This window comes from Malania oleifera, chromosome 11, assembly GCF_029873635.1.
Source record: "Malania oleifera isolate guangnan ecotype guangnan chromosome 11, ASM2987363v1, whole genome shotgun sequence".
Taxonomy (NCBI): Eukaryota; Viridiplantae; Streptophyta; class Magnoliopsida; order Santalales; family Ximeniaceae; genus Malania; species Malania oleifera.
The window spans coordinates 8,007,887-8,029,482 of record NC_080427.1 but is presented as its reverse complement, the minus strand read 5'-3'; the positions used below and the strand labels follow the sequence as shown (position 1 = coordinate 8,029,482).

The 21,596-nt window shown below is 34.5% G+C and overlaps 1 protein-coding gene across 2 annotated transcripts; it reads left to right on the top strand.

Moving 5' to 3' along the window:
* Window positions 1-1,825: 1,825 nt before the first annotated feature.
* LOC131168428 (peptidyl-prolyl cis-trans isomerase FKBP16-4, chloroplastic-like) lies at window positions 1,826-9,955 on the top strand. 2 transcript variants are annotated; one of them, XM_058127843.1, is made up of 10 exons: window positions 1,826-2,086; window positions 2,164-2,304; window positions 3,611-3,666; window positions 3,798-3,853; window positions 4,713-4,770; window positions 5,876-5,950; window positions 6,141-6,230; window positions 6,708-6,785; window positions 9,481-9,521; window positions 9,614-9,955. In XM_058127843.1, the coding sequence occupies exons 1-10, from the start codon at window positions 1,930-1,932 to the stop codon at window positions 9,639-9,641; spliced, it is 780 nt and encodes a 259-aa protein (XP_057983826.1). In that variant the 5' UTR covers window positions 1,826-1,929; the 3' UTR covers window positions 9,642-9,955. The 2 variants fall into 2 exon arrangements, with proteins under 2 accessions (XP_057983826.1, XP_057983825.1); XM_058127842.1 differs by having other exon boundaries at window positions 1,832-2,086; window positions 6,721-6,785.
* The last annotated feature ends 11,641 nt before the right edge of the window (window positions 9,956-21,596 follow it).

Here is a 21,596-nt window from a genome sequence, read left to right as displayed (position 1 = left end):
ATTCTGTTCCCTCCCAAAAGGCTTTTAGGGCATTCAAGGCCTTTCATTCATGGCACTCCGCTACACAATGAGGTCCCATGCAGAGAAAGCATTAAATCGATGGTCAGTACTCCCCACACCCTATATGTCCGCCCTTCAAGTCCCTAGTTGTTTAAGATCTTCTGTCTCTTCGAGAACCATTAGTTCCTTTGTCACTTCCCCCATTAACATGTTTATACACCTTGTTGGGCTTCTGTTCATTATTGGTAGTCATTGGGTATTGCCTTTTTAGCGAACTATCTAAAAAATTGTCTAGTTGTTTGGCTATTGCGAGGGTAAAGGAGAGGTCACAAATCCCTTGCCTTCACAGCTCGTTCTTTGGCTATGTCTTTAGTCCCCGAAGGAAATGGAATAGCCTATCAGATTCATTCATGTCTTTATGTCAAGCATTAAGGCCTCGAACTCCCGTACATAACTCCTTATAGATCCTATTTGTTGTAAATCATACACCTTGCACCATAGATCTTCTGTTTCTTTTTGCACCATGTACTCTATGTTCTTTGGATAAAATTGTGCCTTCAAAGCCTATTTTAATCCTTCCTAGTTATCAATAGTACACCGATTGTGCTGCATGTCTTCGCATTTGGTTCTCTACCATAACTTAGCATCCCTAGAGAGGTATATTCTTGCGATGTTCACTCGGTCCTCTTCTAATTCAATCCGTGAGCACTTAAAGTAATGTTCCAGGTTGAAGATGAAAGTGTCTAGTTCCTTTGCATCTTGGGTGCCCTCATAAGTTTTAGGTTCCGATAAATTAATTGAGTCCCCTCAATGGTATTTATTATTAGCCTACGAGACATCTGCATCACCGCGCTCAATTTCACAGTCATCTCTTATAAGTTGTTTTGAAACTGGTCCATTGTGTTCTAGAACTTGCCTATTTTCTTTAGATCTTCCTCTAAGGCACTAATGGATTTTTTGATATTTTGTGCAAGCAAATAAAAATTGTCAGTTAACTCCCGAGGGAGGCCTCAAGCTCGATTGGCTCTCCCTTTTGGGATGTAATGGATGATAATACACCCTCAATGTGTTTCAGCCTATTCTTAAAGGCTTCCAACTACTCAATGTTCCCTTAAAAGGCCTCAAACTTTGTTAGCCTTTTCTCTAGGGATTTTATTGGTGGAATGAATTTCTTAAGTTTCACAATTCTTTCCTCAAGTTCAGTACGTTACACCATAAAGGTTTCCTCTAATGTTTTCTCTGGTGGCCTCAAGCTATATTGGCACACCTTTCTCTTTTAACAATTCTGCCACAGACCCTTGGAGTTCAAAGAATTTTGTCTCCAAGGTTTCAAGTTTTTCCACTCTTTCCTTAAGTGCCTCAACGCAATTTGTCTTTTCAGACTTTGAGGTTCTCGTGTTACTACTCACGGTGCTCACACATGCTGTGCTCTTATACAACTGTCACGAACCCCCAAATAAGACTCAATTAAGGGTCGCGCGACACTCGTCAAGAGCTTTCCCCCAACCGAGTCAGCTAATAATCACACGTTCAAAACTTGTAGGCATGAGTACCAGATAAGTATTGATAACCACGAAAGGCTGGAAAGACGTCAATACAAACAACAATAGAGCACATAGGCAAGATATTTGTATGCAAAGGATATTCTATTCAAGTGAACAATCTTACAATCATTGACACAAGTAATCAAATATTCATTATAAATTTTTAAAGAATATATGTAAAAAGATATCTCCACACATTTATCCCATTACATTGCCACCTCTTAACACACAACATTTTTTTTTGTGCAGGCATCTTCCAATATTAAAGGGGCAGATTTATTTATTTTTGGGGTGGTGGGGTGAATAATCGTTGTTTGAAAATTTCAATCAACGTGCGGATGCAATTGAGGATGTTATCCACACCCACGCTGCCTCGCCAGTCTCCATGGATCAAATATTCAAGTATCCAGCAACTGATTTCCGCTGTTGTATCAACTGTCATTTCGGCAGCCTAGCTCACTCCATGGAACTCTCCCTACTCCCTTACCACCAACACACACCAACTCTCCTTCCTAACTCCTCCACTTTCTTCTTCTTTACAGGTTCTCTCTCTCTCTCTCTCTCTCTCTCGTGGGTCTTACTCATCGTGGTTACTCAAGGAATTGTTCGGATTTGACAGGGAAGAGACCCTCTAATAGGGATTTATCTTTGTTGCCATGTCGCTGTTCATCTCCTCCCGCTGCCGACACTGCCAAACCGGCTCCGCTATCTCTACAGCACAAGGGAAGGAGAGAATTGATGGGTTGTCTTCTTTCAGCGGGTTAGTACATAAATGTCGCAGCTTTTCTCTCTATAGGCATTAATTCATGAATATTTTTTAATTTATGCAAATATAAATGCATGAGAGAGAGAGAGAGAGAGAGAGAGAGAGAGAGGTCTTATGATGCAGCCAAATTGGTAAATTCTCGGGTTGTGTCATCAATAACTCAAAGAACCTAATTTCCAGTACATTCCTGAACACAGAGAGGATATTGGGAGAATTCAGTTGAGCACAGAGCTAAGTACAGTCATTGTGATGCCATTCTGTGGTTTGAGAACCCGCATAGGATGGGGATTCTTTGAGTTATATGATATGTTAGACAGTGAGCCCTCTAAATGAAGCTAATTAAATTATCTGTCAATTTTATCTGTATGTAGTAAAAAGTGGGGAAAATAAAGGAGGCAGATGAGATGATTTTTAGCCTTAGGGTTTACTAGGAAAATCCATCTTCTCTTTTCCTCTGTCATTCTAGTAGCCATATTACATTCATCTCGGATTATTTTTCTTCTGTCACAATCTCCTTCCTCTTCTTTATATTGGGCCATTCTCATTCATGTATCCTTATCCTGACTCTTGAAGTTTATTTGTCGTCACACAATCCATCATTGTATCTGCCTAGGAAATTTTTTTTTCCTTCCCATCATTATGTCTAATACCTAACATTCATCATTGCTTTAGTATCTAACATGTTTTAACGAAAACTATAGTAAAATTATATGCTGATTCTGATAAAGACTATACTTGAGAGTCAAAAATATCCCAAATCAATGCTCATACCTGTTTTCATTTTTCAAATTTTTTATTTATCATCAGATGTTCATTCTGGGTCATATGTTCATTTGGAATTTCATAAGTTCACTGTGCTCCTAAATATGGGTCATAAATCAGATACCATAATTCTGCTTCAAACAGCAGATCCAAAATCAATATTTAGGTTGGATGTCATATTGGGATTAAGCCAGCTAATTGTGTAGACAGGTCTGTTGACAATTTAAGGTCCCTACTTGTTACCTTTGTCCATGCCATTATACTTATGGGCTTTTCTTTTCCTTCAGTGCCATGAAATTACAAATTCTTTCTAGCACAACAGCCTTTCTTCTTTCTATGTCTTGAGTGCATGTCAGCTGGCCTTTTTATTCTAATGCTTTATGGGATTACTTCAAATGCAACCATCTATGACTTTGCTTTTAAGTTGTCTTTCAGTATTGCCACCATATCCTAAGGCACAACTTTGATAGATTCTTTTAAAAAGGAGCATGCCATTAATTATTCACTGGCTTGTTGACGTTTCTGAATGTTGAATCAGCTGCTGGCATGTATATTTGTGATGTGGCTGGGGCTGTCAGCACAAGTAGAAGAGCTGTAAGATATTGTATTCATTTTGTTTCTTAAATTTTATACTTTTCCAAGGTGTTAGCTACAGCATTCAATTTACTCTTTTTTTTCCCATGATTGTTGGCCCTTCTTGCTTCTCTTGTTCCTGGTTGTGGCAGCTTAGAGGAGCAAAGATACCCGAGAGTGAATACACAACTCTCCCCAGTGGTCTGAAGTCGGTGCTTTTCCATAACCTAAAAGATTTGATGCCTCATCTTTACTTTCCTTTTCGGTTTTATCCAGCATATATTTTCCTTTGTGGTCATACACCCTGTGTACTTAAATGATTTCATGCTAAAAGATGCATAACATCTGGACACTGACACCGAGAAATGAATTGTGCTGCAAAATTTAATGGCTTGTATAGTTGTGGAAAGTAATTAATTTTCATTTTCATATTCAGTTTTCCAAGGAATCACAAAAATGCTACCTTGTTTTCCAATTTTCCAACATTTGTATATGAAACTTGGGAAACATCTTTTATTTTTCCTAAGTTCTCCATGCAATTGTTGGGAATCTGGAAAACAAGGTGCATTTTTCTAATGTTTTAGAAAACTGAAAATTTGAAACAATAACTGGTTTCGACAACTAGACAGGCCCTAAGTTGAGCATGTAAGTGTAGGGCATGAGATAGCGAGAATTTGAATGTTTGATATTAAACAACCACTCAACCTAAAAGCTCAAGCTATTGGGCAAGGCTTATCTAACACACCTCCTTATGTGCAAGTCCTTTGGCTGTGGATAACGCACTTGCCAATAGTTACATTGTGCTAAAATTTAGTTGTAAGAATGGGGACACACAGCATTCAAATGGTAGACCTTTGTGCCAATAAAAAATTGATGCCATATTGGAGAATCACTCAACCTACGGCTTAATCAATTAGGCGGGGGCCCAAAAATAGGTTTTCGGAACACAGTGATACATTATATTAGGAATACTAGTTTAACTCATGATTCTTCTTTTATGTGCACATCTTTTCTTGTTTCCTCTGTAGACAAGCATTAACTTTACATCTGATGGTAATATCGTTCAGGTACTACGATTTGAAGGTTGGAGATGGAACTGAAGCTGTAAAGGGATCTCGAGTGGCAGTACGGTTGTAACCCAGTTAAAAGTTCTAGTTATAGCTATATAGCTTCAACTTTAAACTTTCTTCAAGAATTTCCTATATTTGCAAAATAAAAATTTGAGAGAGGGCGGAAAGGAGGGCAGCACACTGTATGAGGCTCTTGCCAATGCAGGGTCTGGAGAGTGTGGTTTAATACATGCAGTCCTTAGTCATAAGTTGGATGTCAAAATCTTAAAATGGGATTTTAGTGCATTAATATGTATTTAAAAGCCATGATACATTATTCTCCTTGGGATTTATTTAATGTGTATCATCATAGTACAAAATTTAAAATTTTCTTCCTTCCCACATGTAAATTTGTGTTTTGAAAAAACCAACATATTTTTCCTATCTACTTTAGAGAATGTTTAACAAAATGTTCTCCAATAGTCAGCAGTGGTCTTGAAATGATTATTTTATTGATTTCGTGGAGCTGTATTTTTTTGTGTCCCAAACTTGGCTATATAGAGGAGGTTCTTCATAGAGAGAGGCTATGATGTAGTCCAACAGTCAACAGTAATATTGTGGAGTGATCCTGAGCTTATGTACCAGGAGTAATGTATCTTATGGAGACTGTCTGCACCATCATGCATTTGAAGTAATCTTAGTTTAAATGTTTAAGCTTCTGGTTTTATGGATATTAAAAATATAAGAACATTAAAAAAAAAAACTTTGAGTAACAAGAGAAAGCCTTTGGAATTCAATTGATCTGAGCATCTATCACCAAGGAGATTTGTGCCCATGTGTCAGTATCTATAACGATGATATAACAGGACTGAGAATGCCCAATGAGAATTCAATAAATCACTGGCAAATTAGGAAAAAAAAAACTTTAAAAAATATGATTATACTATGTAATGACTCAGCAAATCTTGACATATCGATGAGCAGTGACTGAAATTGTTTGTCAGCATTATGAATGACTTTGTAAATTCATGCATATTTTTGTGTTCCAAAAAATTTCTTGTTTTACCCATGATATTAGACTTGTGAGTATGTCTATTTTTTCTGTGGATAATTTTTTGAACTTAGGATGTCCAGAAAATTTTTAATATAATGGACATAATGATGCTAAGTTCTGATTGCAGGTGCACTATGTTGCTAAATGGAAGGGCATCACATTTATGACTAGTAGACAAGGACTTGGTGTTGGAGGTGGCACAGTAAGATCAAAGTGCTAAGTACTTATGCTTCTCTCTTTTATTGTCATTATTTTTTCTTTGTCTTGTAAGGAAGAATAATTTTGAATATAGGATTGTTTATATTGGGGATGAAAACTATCCAAATATATGGAGCAGCTTTTATTGAACATACTTAGCCATCATTGATGTGTATATGCTTGAATTGCTGCAGCCCTATGGATTTGATGTGGGTCAATCTGAGAGGGGGTCAGTCCTCAAGGGATTAGACCTAGGTGTTCAAGGGATGCGGGTAGGGGGTCAGGTGAGACCAGTTTTGTCATGAAATCTCCTTGTTATTGGACAAACTGTTGTCAGGCATAATAGATATTTGTATTTTGTTAAACAGCAGAAGTGGATCATGTAATTCTTTTTTCTAAATTGGGGTCACTCCTCTAGCTTATTACTTAATTGATTGAACTGCAATTCTAAGAATTGTTTTTTAATATCTCATTATTTTTCCTTTCATTACATGTAGCTGTGGAAATGAAAACAAATAATTACAAAAAGTGGTCGCTTTTACAAGTTTGAACTTGTTTTTTGAAATAATTCTATGTTCCTTGTTCAAATGGAAGGCTTGTAGAAGTTTAAATCCTGTCCATTAGAATTGAACGAAGTGCAAAACTATATTAAAATTTCTTATTTACGTGTGATGCTTTGCCTTGAACTTACAGTTTGATGAATATAACATTGTAAAATATTGGTTGATTATGATGAAGTGTAATTCCTTAAGTTTTTGCAGCGGTTGCTAATAGTTCCTCCTAAACTTGCCTATGGAAGCAAAGGGATCCAGGAAATTCCTCCGAATGCAACAATTGAGGTAACAAATTCTTATTCATGTTTATGATTAGTAAAGATTAAGAGCACATTCAAATATTTGTTGTAACTTAAATTGCACTTTTTATTTTGTCATTTTGAAGGGTATCTCTTGTAGTTTCATGAATACAAATTATAATAGAATCAGCAAAAACCCAATATTACCTTCTATCTGAGGCACATAAAAATTTACCAAGTGTGGTAAAAATTTAATTAGTAAACCCAGCCCTCTAGAACAGGGTTAGACTTTTCAGGATTTACCTATGTAGCTTAGACTTTTCAAGATTTACCTGTGTGTGCTGCTTATTTATATTTATATTTATTTATTTATTTATTTTGTAATGTTGGTTGAATTGTGGCACAGGCATCCTTTTTAACCGTTGTCATGTTTCTCAAAGTCAATTAAAGTCATTTTTACTGGTGGATAAAAAGTAATCTTCATATATTAAGTTTAAGTGTGCCTGTAAGAATTACCCAACTTGGTTTTTAGCTGATCTCACCTTTCTAAGAGCTTTTTCACCAATGTTTTTGAAAGGCTCAATTGAGGCTTGCCTCAAGGCGTTTTCTCAAGGCAAGGCATGCCTAAAACGCCTTGAGGCTCAATCTAAAATACGAAATCCCAAAAAAGCTAACACATTACATCCCGAGGCTTGCACAATTGTACAAAAAGCGTGCCTTTTACGCCTTTTTAGTTGAAGTTTAAGCACTTTGGGTATGTGATTCTCAAGTTAAATTTGGCTAGAAAATTTTAATTTCGCGTTTATATAAAAGGAATATCATAATATGAGTTGATTTCTAAAACTCTTGAACCTCAACCTCTTTAAAATAACTGAGAGTTTTATCTTAGATTTTGAGATTAATTTGAACTTTGTAATGTTCTAGCCATCTCTTTGTCATGATTTACATAATGAATTTAAGCTAGAAATTTTTCGGTGGCCAACAATTGGATCACAAATTATATTTGACTTTTTTTTATATATTATATTTGTAATTTTCTTAATTTTTATTTACTTTTAAAATGTATGTAACGGTGCACAAAGGTCTTGCGTCTATGGGGTCTGGAGAAGGGACGGACCACGATGGATCTATAGTCTGTTGCCTTGCCTTACATTTTTGAAAGAGGTTGTTTCCACGCCTCAAACATGTGACCTCCAAGTCGCATAGCAACACTTTACCATTGCACCTAGGCTCCCTTTTTATCTAAAAATAAAATTCTCAAAAGGCTTATACCCCTACGCTTTAAGACTTACCTTGCCTCTTAAGGGTTAAAATACCTCATGTTACGTCTTTGCCTTTTAAAAAATTGGTCCCAACTCACTATACCAACAATCTTGCGCTTGCACCCTGACCACCTTGTGGATGGCATCTTATCATCATCGTCCTTACTCACCACCTCCAGTCCTATCTTGCTTTTCGTGATTTTCTGCCTCAATAATCAGCAGCATGATGACTACTGCATTCTTAACCTTGCCCCTTTATATATCCACCTGCTGTGACCATCACCAGTATTTTTTAAATCCATTTTTTTTTCTTTCCATTCTTTTTATTTGCTCTCAATTTACTTCTCATGTTTCTTCCAATGCCCTTAGTTTAGTCTTTCCTTAAACCAGGTAGGGTCCAAACATTCATCATCCTATTTTTTTGACATGACGAGTTGCAGTTTTATTTACCTATTTGTATCATTGTCTTTGAATAGGTGAATGCCTCAAAATTTTATATGTTGGCTCTTACAGTTGGCCCAGTAATTGCTGCATGAAGCAGCGATTATGCATGCATTATTTCTAACTCTTAAAAACAATTAATTTGCCTTGCTATTCTGAAATTCCAAGGATTGAGTGCCCACAAAGCTTGGTGAGTAAGATTTTTCAGCATTGTAGATTAGAATCTTTAATTGCACCATAATGTGGTTAAATTGGATTCTCAGGATGAATAGGTAACATCTTTCAGTTTTAATTTGTGTTTTTTTATCCCCTTGGAATTTTATATTTTTCAATTACTAGTTAGATTAAAAATTTTTAGAGATGTCATGGGTTGTTGTAATTTGTACTCGTGACAAATGCTTAGACGCAAATGATCAAGTTCATGATGAGTGGCATGTCTGAATGTTCAAACCTTTTTTTTGTTTCTAAATTATTCAGTCATCTATTTTAATTTTTCCTGAAGTTTCAAAATATTCAATCTTTAAATCAAAATCAAAATTTCTATCAAGAAATCAAAATTTTTTTTTTTCAAAATTTCCATAAATTGAAACCCTCGAAATTTATGCAGAAATTGGTATTTTAACCCTTGCTTGGAATTAACATTTTTCGAGCAGAAGTAACATTCACAATCTCAAAATGCTCTATTTTCTTTTGCCCCCCTTGTATTAGCAAAATAATGTGCTTCATCCATTCAAGATGTTTTCCTGCAATTGTCGCACTGTTAATGTTTTCTCTCTCCTTTTCACCAAGGACATTGGGATGAGCATCAATTCAGGGAGGGTGGATTCAATGTTTCAGTTGTGAAAACTATCAACCTTGTCCATGTTCATTCCTATAAAGATATTATTTCTGGTGCTATACAATACAAAGCATGACCAAGAAAAAAGAAAAAAAGTCAAGATGGAAATGTTTTGGTCTACTAACAGTTTACCTGCTACTTTCATACCCCTCTCATATGACATTTAAAACTTGCCCTTCCATCTCTTTTTGCATTTGCAGTTGGATGTTGAACTGCTGGCTATCAAAGAAAGCCCCTTCGGGTATGTAAATGCATATGGACATGTTAATCTTCCTTTCCCTATTGCCGTGTTTCTTTGGCAGATAGTTATATAGTAATTATTTTGTTATGCAGGTCTGCTGCAAAAATTGTTGAAGGATAACACAATTATATGTGTTCTAGTGGTCATGTTGGTTTCTTTTCAATTATGATTGAACAAGTGCTGAAGGTGGTTCAAGCAGATTTCTAGCCTGTTTTGATTTGCCCCAGCTCACTTTGTGATTAAAATGCTTTCGTAAGTTGATGAGCATATTAATAGTGTTACTGTAAGTGTTTGTTAGAACTTGTGGAAAATTTCTTTGGTTTTTCTGTTTCTCTCGAGTTATATAATATTCTAAGCTCTTTTTCTTTCTTGTACATTTTGGTATATTAGAAAATGTTTCAATGAGAATAATATTGCATAGAATGTTCTTATAATTTTTTAGTTACAAATATTAAAATATGAATATTCAAAGTTATTTGTAAAATATATATATTTTTAAATATGAAATGCAACATAAACATGCCATATTTATTATATATAATGATATAGATAAAAAAAATTAAGGGTAAAAGACATTCTCTTGCGATGTTTGGTAGAAATAGATAGGCTTTCCCTTACAAAAAAATTTCATGCTCTTCCTTGAGACTTGACAGAAAGACAGAGACTTCTGTTAATGTGTCGAAAATCTCGTATTACTCTCTTGAAGATGGTATTTTGAAAACAAAGAGAAAATTCCAAGTTTACCCTTTATGCTTCAATCCCATTGATCTAAGCACTTACTTCCATTCACTCATACAAATTTAAGTATTTTCGCCGTGCCTAGGGAGTGAACGGTAAGATTCTCTCTCACTTGTCTCATCATAAGCTAGAGCAACAACACAAAAGTTAACAAGGAGAAATCCTACTTTCTAAGATGAGCTAAAAGTGAAAGTAAAGTCTCCATTTTACTCAAATAAAACAACCAAGCATGTTAACAAGTCAAAATGTAAATTGGACTACTAAACATGGGAGTCATCCAAATTAAATGCAGGCAAAGAGGTGCTCCCCTCTAATTTCAAATCCTTCCATCCTTGACCTTTTCTATTTTTTGAATTTTCAAAGATTTTTTTTACTTCTTTATTTTTATTTTTTTTTCAAATTTTAAGATTTGTTTTCATTTTTTAAAAATTTTGTAGCTATTTATTGAGAAGGAAAAAAATACTCAATAACATAATAATAATAATAATATAATAGTAAACCAGCCATAAATAATATTATTAGTAAATATGATAATATATATATAATAAATAATAACAATAATGAAATAAATACAATTAATAGTAACATACTACAATAAAGAATAACGATAAATAATAACCTACAATTGCACTGTAATACTAACAATAAATAATGGTAATGATATATAATATATATTAATTAATAATAATGCCAATAATAATAATAATATAACTATAGATATTACATAAATTGAACAAGAATAAGAAAATAAATTATTTTTCAAACATTTAAAAACATTTTTTTTTTCATTTTTTATAACTATTTTTAATAATAATTATATAATCTTGGAGAATCCTTGAAATTTTATTTCATAAATTATGGAGAGAAAAAAAAACACCCTTGAAATCTTTGATTTTAGAAAACAAATTTAAAACCAATTTTAGAAAAATAAAATAAAATCTTAGGGAATTTTTTGAAAATATTTAGTTTCAAAATTATGAGAAATAACATTTTTGAAGTCTCTAATTTTAGAAGGAAAAAAAAAACAACTTCTGGTATATTACACTACCCAATCAACTCAATATCACATAAACATGAGCAAATGCACACAATTGGAAATATAATTTGTCCTAAAACCTTAGAAAATATGAGAAATAACTAAATGTCATTCACTAGACTAGTTGGTTGACCACCTATAGACCCAAATGAGATATTGCAAGTTCTAAATGTTGATTTGGTTTCCTACATGCACATGCATACAAACATTCTAAAACTTCCTTAGATGACATGAAGTGCAATATCTTGATAATGCAATTTAAAAATTCATTGAAAAAAAACTAAGATATTTACATTTTCGAAAACATGTTGTCATTATGCATTCAATATACACAAAACTCTTTTATCCTATTTGCATACAACCCACATAATCCTATGTGTATTAAGACATGAATTTGCATGTTATTCACACTATAACAGCAACACATACTTTATGACATATGCATCAACCAAATTAAATATTCATGCATCCTTACGAAATGATGCCAACAAAGTTCGTAGACTTAAAGAAGATTGGTCTATATTGAATATGTCCCAAAACAAAATAGTGGGAACGTGAAAGAAAATAAATGAAGAATAATGAGAAGATGAAAGAAAGAAACCAAGGTAATGAAGAAGTATATGGGATTAAAGAAGATGAAAGAAAGTGTGTAGGATGAAAGAAACAGGATAAGATCGCCACAGAAAAAAATTTGCTTACGATCAATTTTGTCCCCATATTTACATTCCCCCAAAGCTCCACAAATACGCCTATTTATATACTGAATGAGAGAAGAAATGGAGGGAAAAATCTTTCCTTTCAAAATTGAAAATTTTCAAACCCCCTTGTGCGAGGGAAGGTGGTTATTTATGGTCTAACAATCGAAGGACACTTGTCAATGGTTGGGAATACGTGGCAAGACTAGGTGCATCAACACAACACAAGAAAGACACATTTTTCAATTTTTGCACCATATCAGTTTATTAGCCCTAAGGTTTCATATAGCACCCTGATCCTCTCGGTGGGCTCGGAGTGCCACTAAATATACATACATACTTACATCTCTCTGATACCATACATATACAGCCCACCCTAACAAGGGAAAAACGGGTGTTCCATACTGAACTGCATAGACATACATAGCAGAAAGCATCTTCTAATGAAACTTACAATAGTTCTAACTATTTCTCATATACATCCATACATAACTGAAAACATAATCTGCTACATATACAATCCCCAAAAGACAGACACTGCATAAAATCTCACCAGCTTTGATAAGGACTGTCTACTATCTAACTCTATCTGGCAACTCGCTAGGTTCGATCCCTCGGAGGACCTGAAACAACATTTGTATGCTAGGGTGAAACACCTCTCAGTAAGACGGATTATATTATTATCAGTGTGTGGTTAGCATGAAATTTCGTGTGTACAAATACTGCTAACATTTAAATACATTTAATTGACATTTTTTAAATCATAAATGGAAATTTACAAAACAAAAATTGTATAAAACATAAGCTATTCATATTCCTGTAAAATATTTGTCGTATTTTGTGTCGGTATAAAATCAGCATATCAAATCTCGGCATCTAATCGTCATTTCAAATCTCGGCTTATAGCCTTCACATCACATCTCGGCTTATAGTCGTCACATCATACTGTGTAATATCAATTAAAATATTCTATTCATATATGCCATTTAAAAACTATTCTCATGCCATACAATTTTTATCTGATAAACCATAAATAAAATAAACTAACTGGGAAATATACAAGTTGCTGAAAATAGGGGTATGAGTGTAATGACCTGCTATTTAAACTAGGTATTATTATTTTTATACTATGATATTCTACATGCTCTGATACCATACGGGGAAAAAACCCAATCATAAGCCTAAACAACGAGAAGCATAAATCACATAGACATTATCATTTGAACATATATACAATACCACACAATACCAGAGTACTACATGTTTCCCAAAATATGTACATATATTTATTCCCCAAAAATACCCTCAACTAGCTAGGGTTATACATAAACACTCCCAAAATATACTCACTCTCTGACAGGGCACTACAGAAGCCCCTTTATCTACGAGCCTAGTCTGCTCGCCTACCTAGATCACCCGAAAAATAATTCAACATTGGGATGAGCCAACACTCAGTAAGACGAAATATGATATTACTAGTGTGTGGCAAATGAGCTATAATATTATGAAAATCGGTGTTCATATAATCATGTATGACTGAAAACAAAAGTACAATACAAGTAATAAAATACTCTACCCTTTCCAGGTTGCTTAACATAACAGTATCGTAGGTTACTAATCAAAATACTTCTATTATCCATAAGTATATTATCTGTTTCTGTAAATCTGTACATACGTAAAATAATAACTAAAAAATGTTCCCTGTGGCTATCTGTGTGTCATGACTTACCCCCTCATGACAGGGTTGTGCGGCCCGTAGGCGGAATTTACCCTGGCTGGCCAACTAGGAATAAATCACTATACTCTATCAGTCGATCTGCCCACCTCAACCCATATCTAGATGAGGAGCCTAACCCCTTCAAGGGGCTAGGTGAGCGACCTGACCACGTATTATCTAAATAGGTGGTTGCACTCATAAAGTAACATAATATTTGTAACAACGGTACCGTGCTCTGTAGCTACAAGTCCAACACGGTCTAATACTATATAATATATTTCTATATACATTTATCTGAATTACCATGATTCTGAAATAATTGTAATAACCATGATGCTGTATAACTATATTGTAATTCATACATCGTAATACTGAGAACTATATAATCATAACGCTGAAACTGCATAATCATAATACTAAAACTGCATAATCATAATACTGATATTCGTGTAATCATGGTACTGAGATTCGTAAAATCAATGTATATAAATATCGTAAAATCAGAATGTTGAAGTATCGTAGGATATATATATATATATATATATATATATATTTATATTCGTACTATATTCATATTCAAAAGCCACACATACTGTAATACATAATTTTCATCATTTAATAAACTGTATAATATTTTAAAAATACCTAACTCCCGCAGGGTCTCCTACACAACACCCTGAAACCAACATATGCTAGAACATAATATCAGTATTTCATCGCCTACATCATTTCTTATAACTATCATAAGGCCAAAAATGGGCTAAAAGGCCTTACCCTGAATTTGGGATGAAATTCAACTTGATCCCACCGACGATCCGTCCTAACAAACTTGAAGAGAACTTCGCCAAGAATGTTGTGGTGGCTTTAGATCGTCAATCTGTTGTCTAGCAGGGCTGAAAACAAAGAGAGAAATGAGAGGATTCGTAGAAGAGAGAGAGAGAGAAAGAGGAGAGAGAGAGCTGCGTGAGAAATGAATAAAAATCTGATTTTAGCTATTTATATGACCAGATTCTTCGACGAGACACATCACTTCATCAATGAATTCTTTAGTAAATTCGTCGATGAAGCCCTGTATTCATCAACGAAATTCAGAGCAGCCCGATTCGTCTCTCGGTATTTTCTCGTCGATGAAATCTACGGCCTCCTTCTGTTTCTATATCTATTTTCTTCCCTCTTATTATTATTAAAATGCTATTATTCTTTGGGTTACTACAATGAGCATCTCCAAGGTTTTATTTAACACAAACTACATATTTTATTGAAAATAGGAGATGTTCAAACCATTCACGTTAGTTTTCCCCAAAAATGTATAAAAGTCAAAACAACCATTTTAGTATACCTAATTCGTTCAGAAAATCATACATACTGTTTCTGTAAACATAACTGGCAATTTAATCAGTCCATATTTTCAAAATAATGGACATTATATAATCCCATTACTTGCTTCTGAAGAAAATGCCTAAAACCATCAAAACCACCACAACCTAACTGCAGGAATCTACCGAAGATCGACGGCCTACGTGTCGAAAGAAGGGAGAGAGAGTCAAAGAGCACTTGCAGAGAGTTCCCGATGCTAGAGAGAGAGAGAGAGAGAGAGAGGGTCTCTGAAAACCCTAAGTAGAGAGAGGAGTTGTGAAAATTATGAAGAAACAAACATAACTTAGGTCTTAAATAACTCTGTCCATAGGAAAACCGTCAATGGTTTTTCTTATCCTCACGAAATCGAGGATGGTTTGGTCCTTGCCAAACCCTTTTTCCTCTTTTTCCTTCCCTTTCTCTTTTCTTTTATTTATTTCTTTATTTTCTTAGTTCGGCTTACTACAATATGTCTTACGTCGACTACTTCATCATGTGGTGCTTTTTGAAAGGAAAGAAACTCGACTTATCAAGTTTGATTTTGAAATGGATGTGGACAAGATTGGACTCTCGATGAGTTACTCTTCTATATGATGGTATTCTTAACCAGCTCTTTACTTATCTTGATGTCACCACTCCCATTGAGTTATTCATCAAACAGACTAGATATTATCTTTTTGGCTCCACAACTCTGAAACAAATGGGATACGAGAAACACGAGCAAGGTTGGTTTCTAAGAGGAAGGAGACCACCGAGACAACCTGCTGAACCAGCTCCATCTCATGTTCAGAAACTAGCTCCTCTACTTAATGCACCTTCATAGTTTATGTCTTATCATTAGTAGTTCACAAACTTTAGTACAGAAATGCGTGCTAACTACAGCACACTTCAGGCAAACTATGCTTCTTTAGACCAGAGACTTGGCTGGATTGAGCAGCATATGACCATCACTTCCTCTTCACGTGGAAAGGCTCCAATGGAAGTTGATTCTAATGAATGTGAAGAAGAAGATGAAGAAGAAAGAGAAGATGATGAGTCTGATGATGATGCTGGGAACGCTTAGATTTATTTGACTATTCTGAATTTGTATTAAAACAACTTTGTGACTTCTTTTGTTGCTTATTGCTCGTATTGCTTATCTCTTTGAAAGCTTGTTATTGATATGTCATGTTTTTATGTTTAGGACTTATTGATTCATACATGGCACATGGTATTCTCTGTTTTTGTGTTTAATTCTAATATTTGTCTTAGTATGCACACGCTTGTTACTTTATCTCTTTTTTATTGATGTTAAAAGGGGGAGAATTATTGATCAAAACTGAGACAAACCTAAGACATATATGAATATGGCACAAGTGAGACACATATTATTGTTTGACCTTGAAAAATGGACTTACATGAAGCCTGAAATTGAATTTGATATTACTTGATATACCATCATAAGAATGATTATCTTACTTTCCAAATATTGTTAAAAGTATGCTTATTGGAAGGGGGAGCCTTATTAAGGTTTTGTTAACTTTGGTGTAATCCCAAGAGCGGGGTGAATTGAATATTTAAAAATTATTCTTCCTAGGTTAAGCTAAGCCAGCAGTAGTAACATACAACCTAGGGTCTATCTAATCTTTTCCCAATATCACAGAAAAAATACTGAGCAAATATTTAAACAAATAACCCAATTTCAGTGTTTCTCAATATTCAAACCATGTATGTAAAATAAGACAATGAATAATAGCATACATATAAGGAAAATGAAATGCAAAAATTAAAGGAACACACGACATGATATCGGGGTTCAGCCAATACTACCTACGTCCCCGCTTCAAGCTCACAAGCAAGAGGATTCCACTAATGCTCACTTAATGGGTGGAGCAGTACCGTATACAATATCAGGTCAAATTACCAAGGCTGACCTCAACCTTTATAGCCAATCCTTATGAGCTAGATCAACACCCCCTCAGGCCACGCCTGAAATACAATAGATAATGAAACACAAATTTTGTGTACAATATATGTGCTTCTCCAATAAATAGATTTGTACCAGTATCACCAATGCACTTCAATATGATAAGATATTATAAGCTCAATGAAAATTATGTAACTACTTTTAAGATAATGCAAGTATAGCAATCATAGTGTGAGAGTGTATGTGCAGAGATCTTTGATTTCAAGATAACAATATCAATCACAATATTCAATATCAAAGATCTAAAATACCGAAGCAAAAATCTTGGAAATGTTTTTCAAAAATAGGCACACATAATATTTTGAAAACTAGCATGTCAAAAATTATTTTCTTCACAACACGAGACAAGCTCTTGAGTCTTGCAACAACAATGCAAAGACTCACTAGCTTAAGAAAGTTTTCCCAAAATAAATTTATGGATTAAATCACCAGGAAAAACTTGTTGGCTTACTCTCACTAAAAACGAAAATCAATCCAAGTATATAAGAGGGTAAGCTCATAGTAACAGTGTAGGTTATCTCAAGATACTCTCACCAAAAATGTTTTTGCAAAGACGAATGAGAAAGGTGGAGAATGTAAGCTTGTATATGAAAAATGGCTCAAGGAATTTCAAAGGATATTTTGATCATCAAAGTCTTAATCAAAAATCTAATTTTTGCAAATGAACGTATATATGTAGCCTTTGATAAAAATATACTTGTTAGAACACAAAGGGAATTATTAAAAATGTTTAATCAATGTTTAACCTCAATTACCCTTAATTTCTTGAGGTAAAAATGTGGCAACCCGAGAGTTTCAGTCGCCCAGCCTTTAGGGTTGGTCGTCCAAACAGACACAATTAGAAAAGTTTACTCTCTTACTTCGAGTGCCCAAGTGAAGGTTCAGGTGGCTGGGCGAAGGTGATTTTCCAAACCCTCGAAGTTCGGCCGCTCGGTTATCAGTTTGGTCTGCCGAACATCATACTTCGGTCACCCGGGGTATATTTGGAATCAGAGTTCGGGCACCCGAAGAAGGTGAAAAGTGACACCCCTTAGGTTTGGTCGACCGTGAACAGTGTGTTCATTTTGGGTTCGGTCGCCCAGACCACAGTCAACTTTGTTGACACTTACCTATTCGGTCGACCGAGGCCTTTTTAATGCCTTAAGTTTGGTCAGCCAAAGCCCTTTCAAGCTTCAATTTTGGTCCTAATTTTGATAAGTAGTCACCTATATTCATATACTTATAACTCTTGAGTTATAGGAGATTTGTCATGAGGTGCTTGGGGACCAAGGTCATTCTACGGTCTTTTGAGCTTAGGCATCCTATCGTGCATGTGATGCAATTATTACAAACCGTATTAACTTAAAAACCAAATGAATTGAATTCAAATACAATAATAAGAAGGGTCTTCATTCTTTTGCTTCTTTAGATGCCATAAGTAAGCTTTGATCTTGAAGTTCGTATGGCTTCCTTGTGTTCCTACCATCAATGCGTGCTAAGGATGAATCTGTTTAAGAATCTCAGTGCACAGGTAATAAACATTGGTTTTGTCATAATCAAAATGGGATCAAACTCATATAGTCAACAGGTTCACTCAATTTTTTGCTCCTTATTTGTCATCATCAAAAAGGGGGAGATTGTTGGCCTAACATGGCTTACGAATCTTATTTTAATGATAACAAATCAAGGATATTTAACATGTTTTGGTTAAAGTGATGATGTTTCAGGAATCAAGTATATGAGTTCAAGATTAAGTGATTATAAGCCTTATTGAAAGATTACATTCCAAGGACAAGTTGAAAAATGAAAGCTTAAAGAGTATGAAAGCATGGATTCAAAGATGATTTAATGAAAGCTTAAAATAGTATTGAAGCTCAAAGTTAAGATGGACTCAACAAAAGACAAACATGAAGACTCCGAGCTTAGAACATTTTTAAGTCTTAAGAAAGTCTTTATGTATGTACTTCATTCAAAAGTCAGTATGGATGATTTGAAGTTTATTAGGATAAATCATTGACTTAGAGACCATATTTTGAAAAAAACCCCAAAATAATATTTTCAAGAGTCTCAAAGTGTTTTGGCAAGTATAAAAGAACACAAAAGATTTTAGAAACAAATTGAAAAATAGGTTTTTTAAACTGTCCAAGCGACTGACCCTTGCTAGCCCAGTCGATTGAACATTTATGCAGAATAAAATTGGGTAGAGAGTAAAGGCCTAGTTGACTAATCCTACATTGACTTTGAATTTTCACTAATTTTAAAAGCTCAGGCGATTGACCTCTTGAGTCCAATCGACGGATCTTTCAAAATTCAAATTTTTAAAAGTAACAGGAAGTTTCCAAAATTGAGTTTTTGAATTCTAAACGTTATGAAAACTTGGAAAATACTCCAAGTCACTTTAGGAACACGAAATACACTTTCTAAACTCTATAAATACCCCCCAAGACAAAGGATTTTAAATACCAAGAATTAAAATCAACAATCAAGCCTTGTTGCTTACAATCTTCAAAAGCTCTCTTGCTCACATACTTGCTGAAGTTTCTACTGAGTCTTGCTAATATTTTCTCACCAATCTTTCAAATTCTGAATCTTTCAATCAAATAAAGAAGATTACGGTGATGGATATCTAAAGCTTCAAATTCTCTATATTTGATATTTTGATTTGAAGTATATGGCTGTGCTTTAAACTTGTACTAATCAGCTCTTGTTGAAAGTGTCTTTGTACAAAAAATTCTCTTGTTGTTTTATTGACGGTCCAAGATTGTTGAATCGTTGTACCGAACATGAGGTATCGCTTGGAGAGGAGGGCTCTATCCTATTGAAAGAGTGTTGCAAAAGGTTTGCTCCACTTGTAAAGTAGTGGTATAGTGGAATCGTTAGGTGTGTTGCCTAAGGGGAGGACGTTGCCGGGGATAGCCGAACCTCATAAACTCTCAGTGTCACTCTCCTCCCTACTCTATTTAATTTTCTGCACACTTAAACTGCGTGGATTGGATATTAAATTGCTAAAAATTAATTTTCTTTTGGGAATTGTAGAAACCGAAAGGGAGTACGTTGGTTGATCAATACATATTGCGAAAACCGTAAGGGAGTACATTGATTGATTAACACCCAAGACTCATTAATTCTTTAATTGATAGATACCAAAACTCATTAATATTGAAAGTGGCTTATTTAATTTCTGAGTTTTGAAAGCTTGTTTGAGTTCTTTATTTCTTTTCATATTGAAGTCCAGCTTATCTTGTTGAGTGTGCTGTCATATTCAAAAGTTGAATCTTGGAAGCATTGTTGGAATTGATATATTTTTTTATATATTGTGAAGCTCAACTTGGTTGATTGAATTGGTTTATTGGGTGTTGATTTAAAGTGCTGGAAGAAGTCTTGAAAAACCTACAAAGTATTCAATCTGGTATTCTCATTCATAAAGATTTATAACTGAATTAATTCTCAGTTGAACTTGTGATTGAAATTCAAATCAACTATACATGTGTGATTGCTGAAATTTAAAAGAATTGAGAAAGAACTAATAAAATAGGTTATAAAGAAATTTTATTAAATCTCAATTCACCCCCCTCTTGGTAGTACACCTTCCTTTTCAGCCAAGTTCGCTTCCATTGCACCCAAAGATGGAGGATTCGTAACCTTCGAGGATAACACAAAGGGAAAAATCATCGGCATAGGTAAGATAGGTAAGGAACCTTCCCTTGTGATAGATATTGTGTTGCTTGTTGATGGTTTGAAACACAATCTATTGAGCATAAGTCAATTATGTGACAGAGGATATAGGGTATCATTTAAGCATGATAAATGCATTGTTGAAAACACATTTGAAAATAAAGTGCTCTTTACTACATGTGTATACAACTAGTTTTGATAATTTAGCCTCCCAGCATGTGACATGTTTTTTCTGCTATGAATGAGGCTTGTTGGCTTTGGCATAGGAGACTAGGGCATGCTAGAATGGATTTATTGTCAAAGCTAGTCAAAAAGGAATTAGTTACAGGCTTACCAAATTTTTGAAAGATAACTTTGTGATGCATGTCAATTAGGTAAGCAAACTAAATCTAGCTTTAAGTAAAAGAAAGTCATCTCCACTACTAGACCACTTCAAATGCTACATCTAGATTTATTTGGTCCTAATCAAATTCAGAGTTTAGGAGGAAAATCATATGTTTTTGTAATTGTTGATGACTATTCTAGATTCAGATGGGTATTATTCCTAGCCTATAAAGATAAAGCATGTGAAAATCTTGGTAGATTTTGTAGAAAATTCTAGAATGATAAAGGATATAAAATCTCACACATCATAAGTGATTGAGGAAGAGAATTTAAGAATAAAGATATGGAGGAATTTTATGATCTTCATGGTATATCTCATAATTTCTCTACACCTAGGACTCCACAATAGAACGGTGTAGTTGAGAGAAAGAATAGGTCTCTACAAGAAATGGGTAGAACAATGCTCAATAAACATAAATTACCTAAATACTTCTGGACTAAAACTGTTAGCACTGCATGCTATGTTATGAATAGAATTTTATTTAGACCCTCTCTTATCAAAACCCCCTACGAATTGTGGAATGGCCAT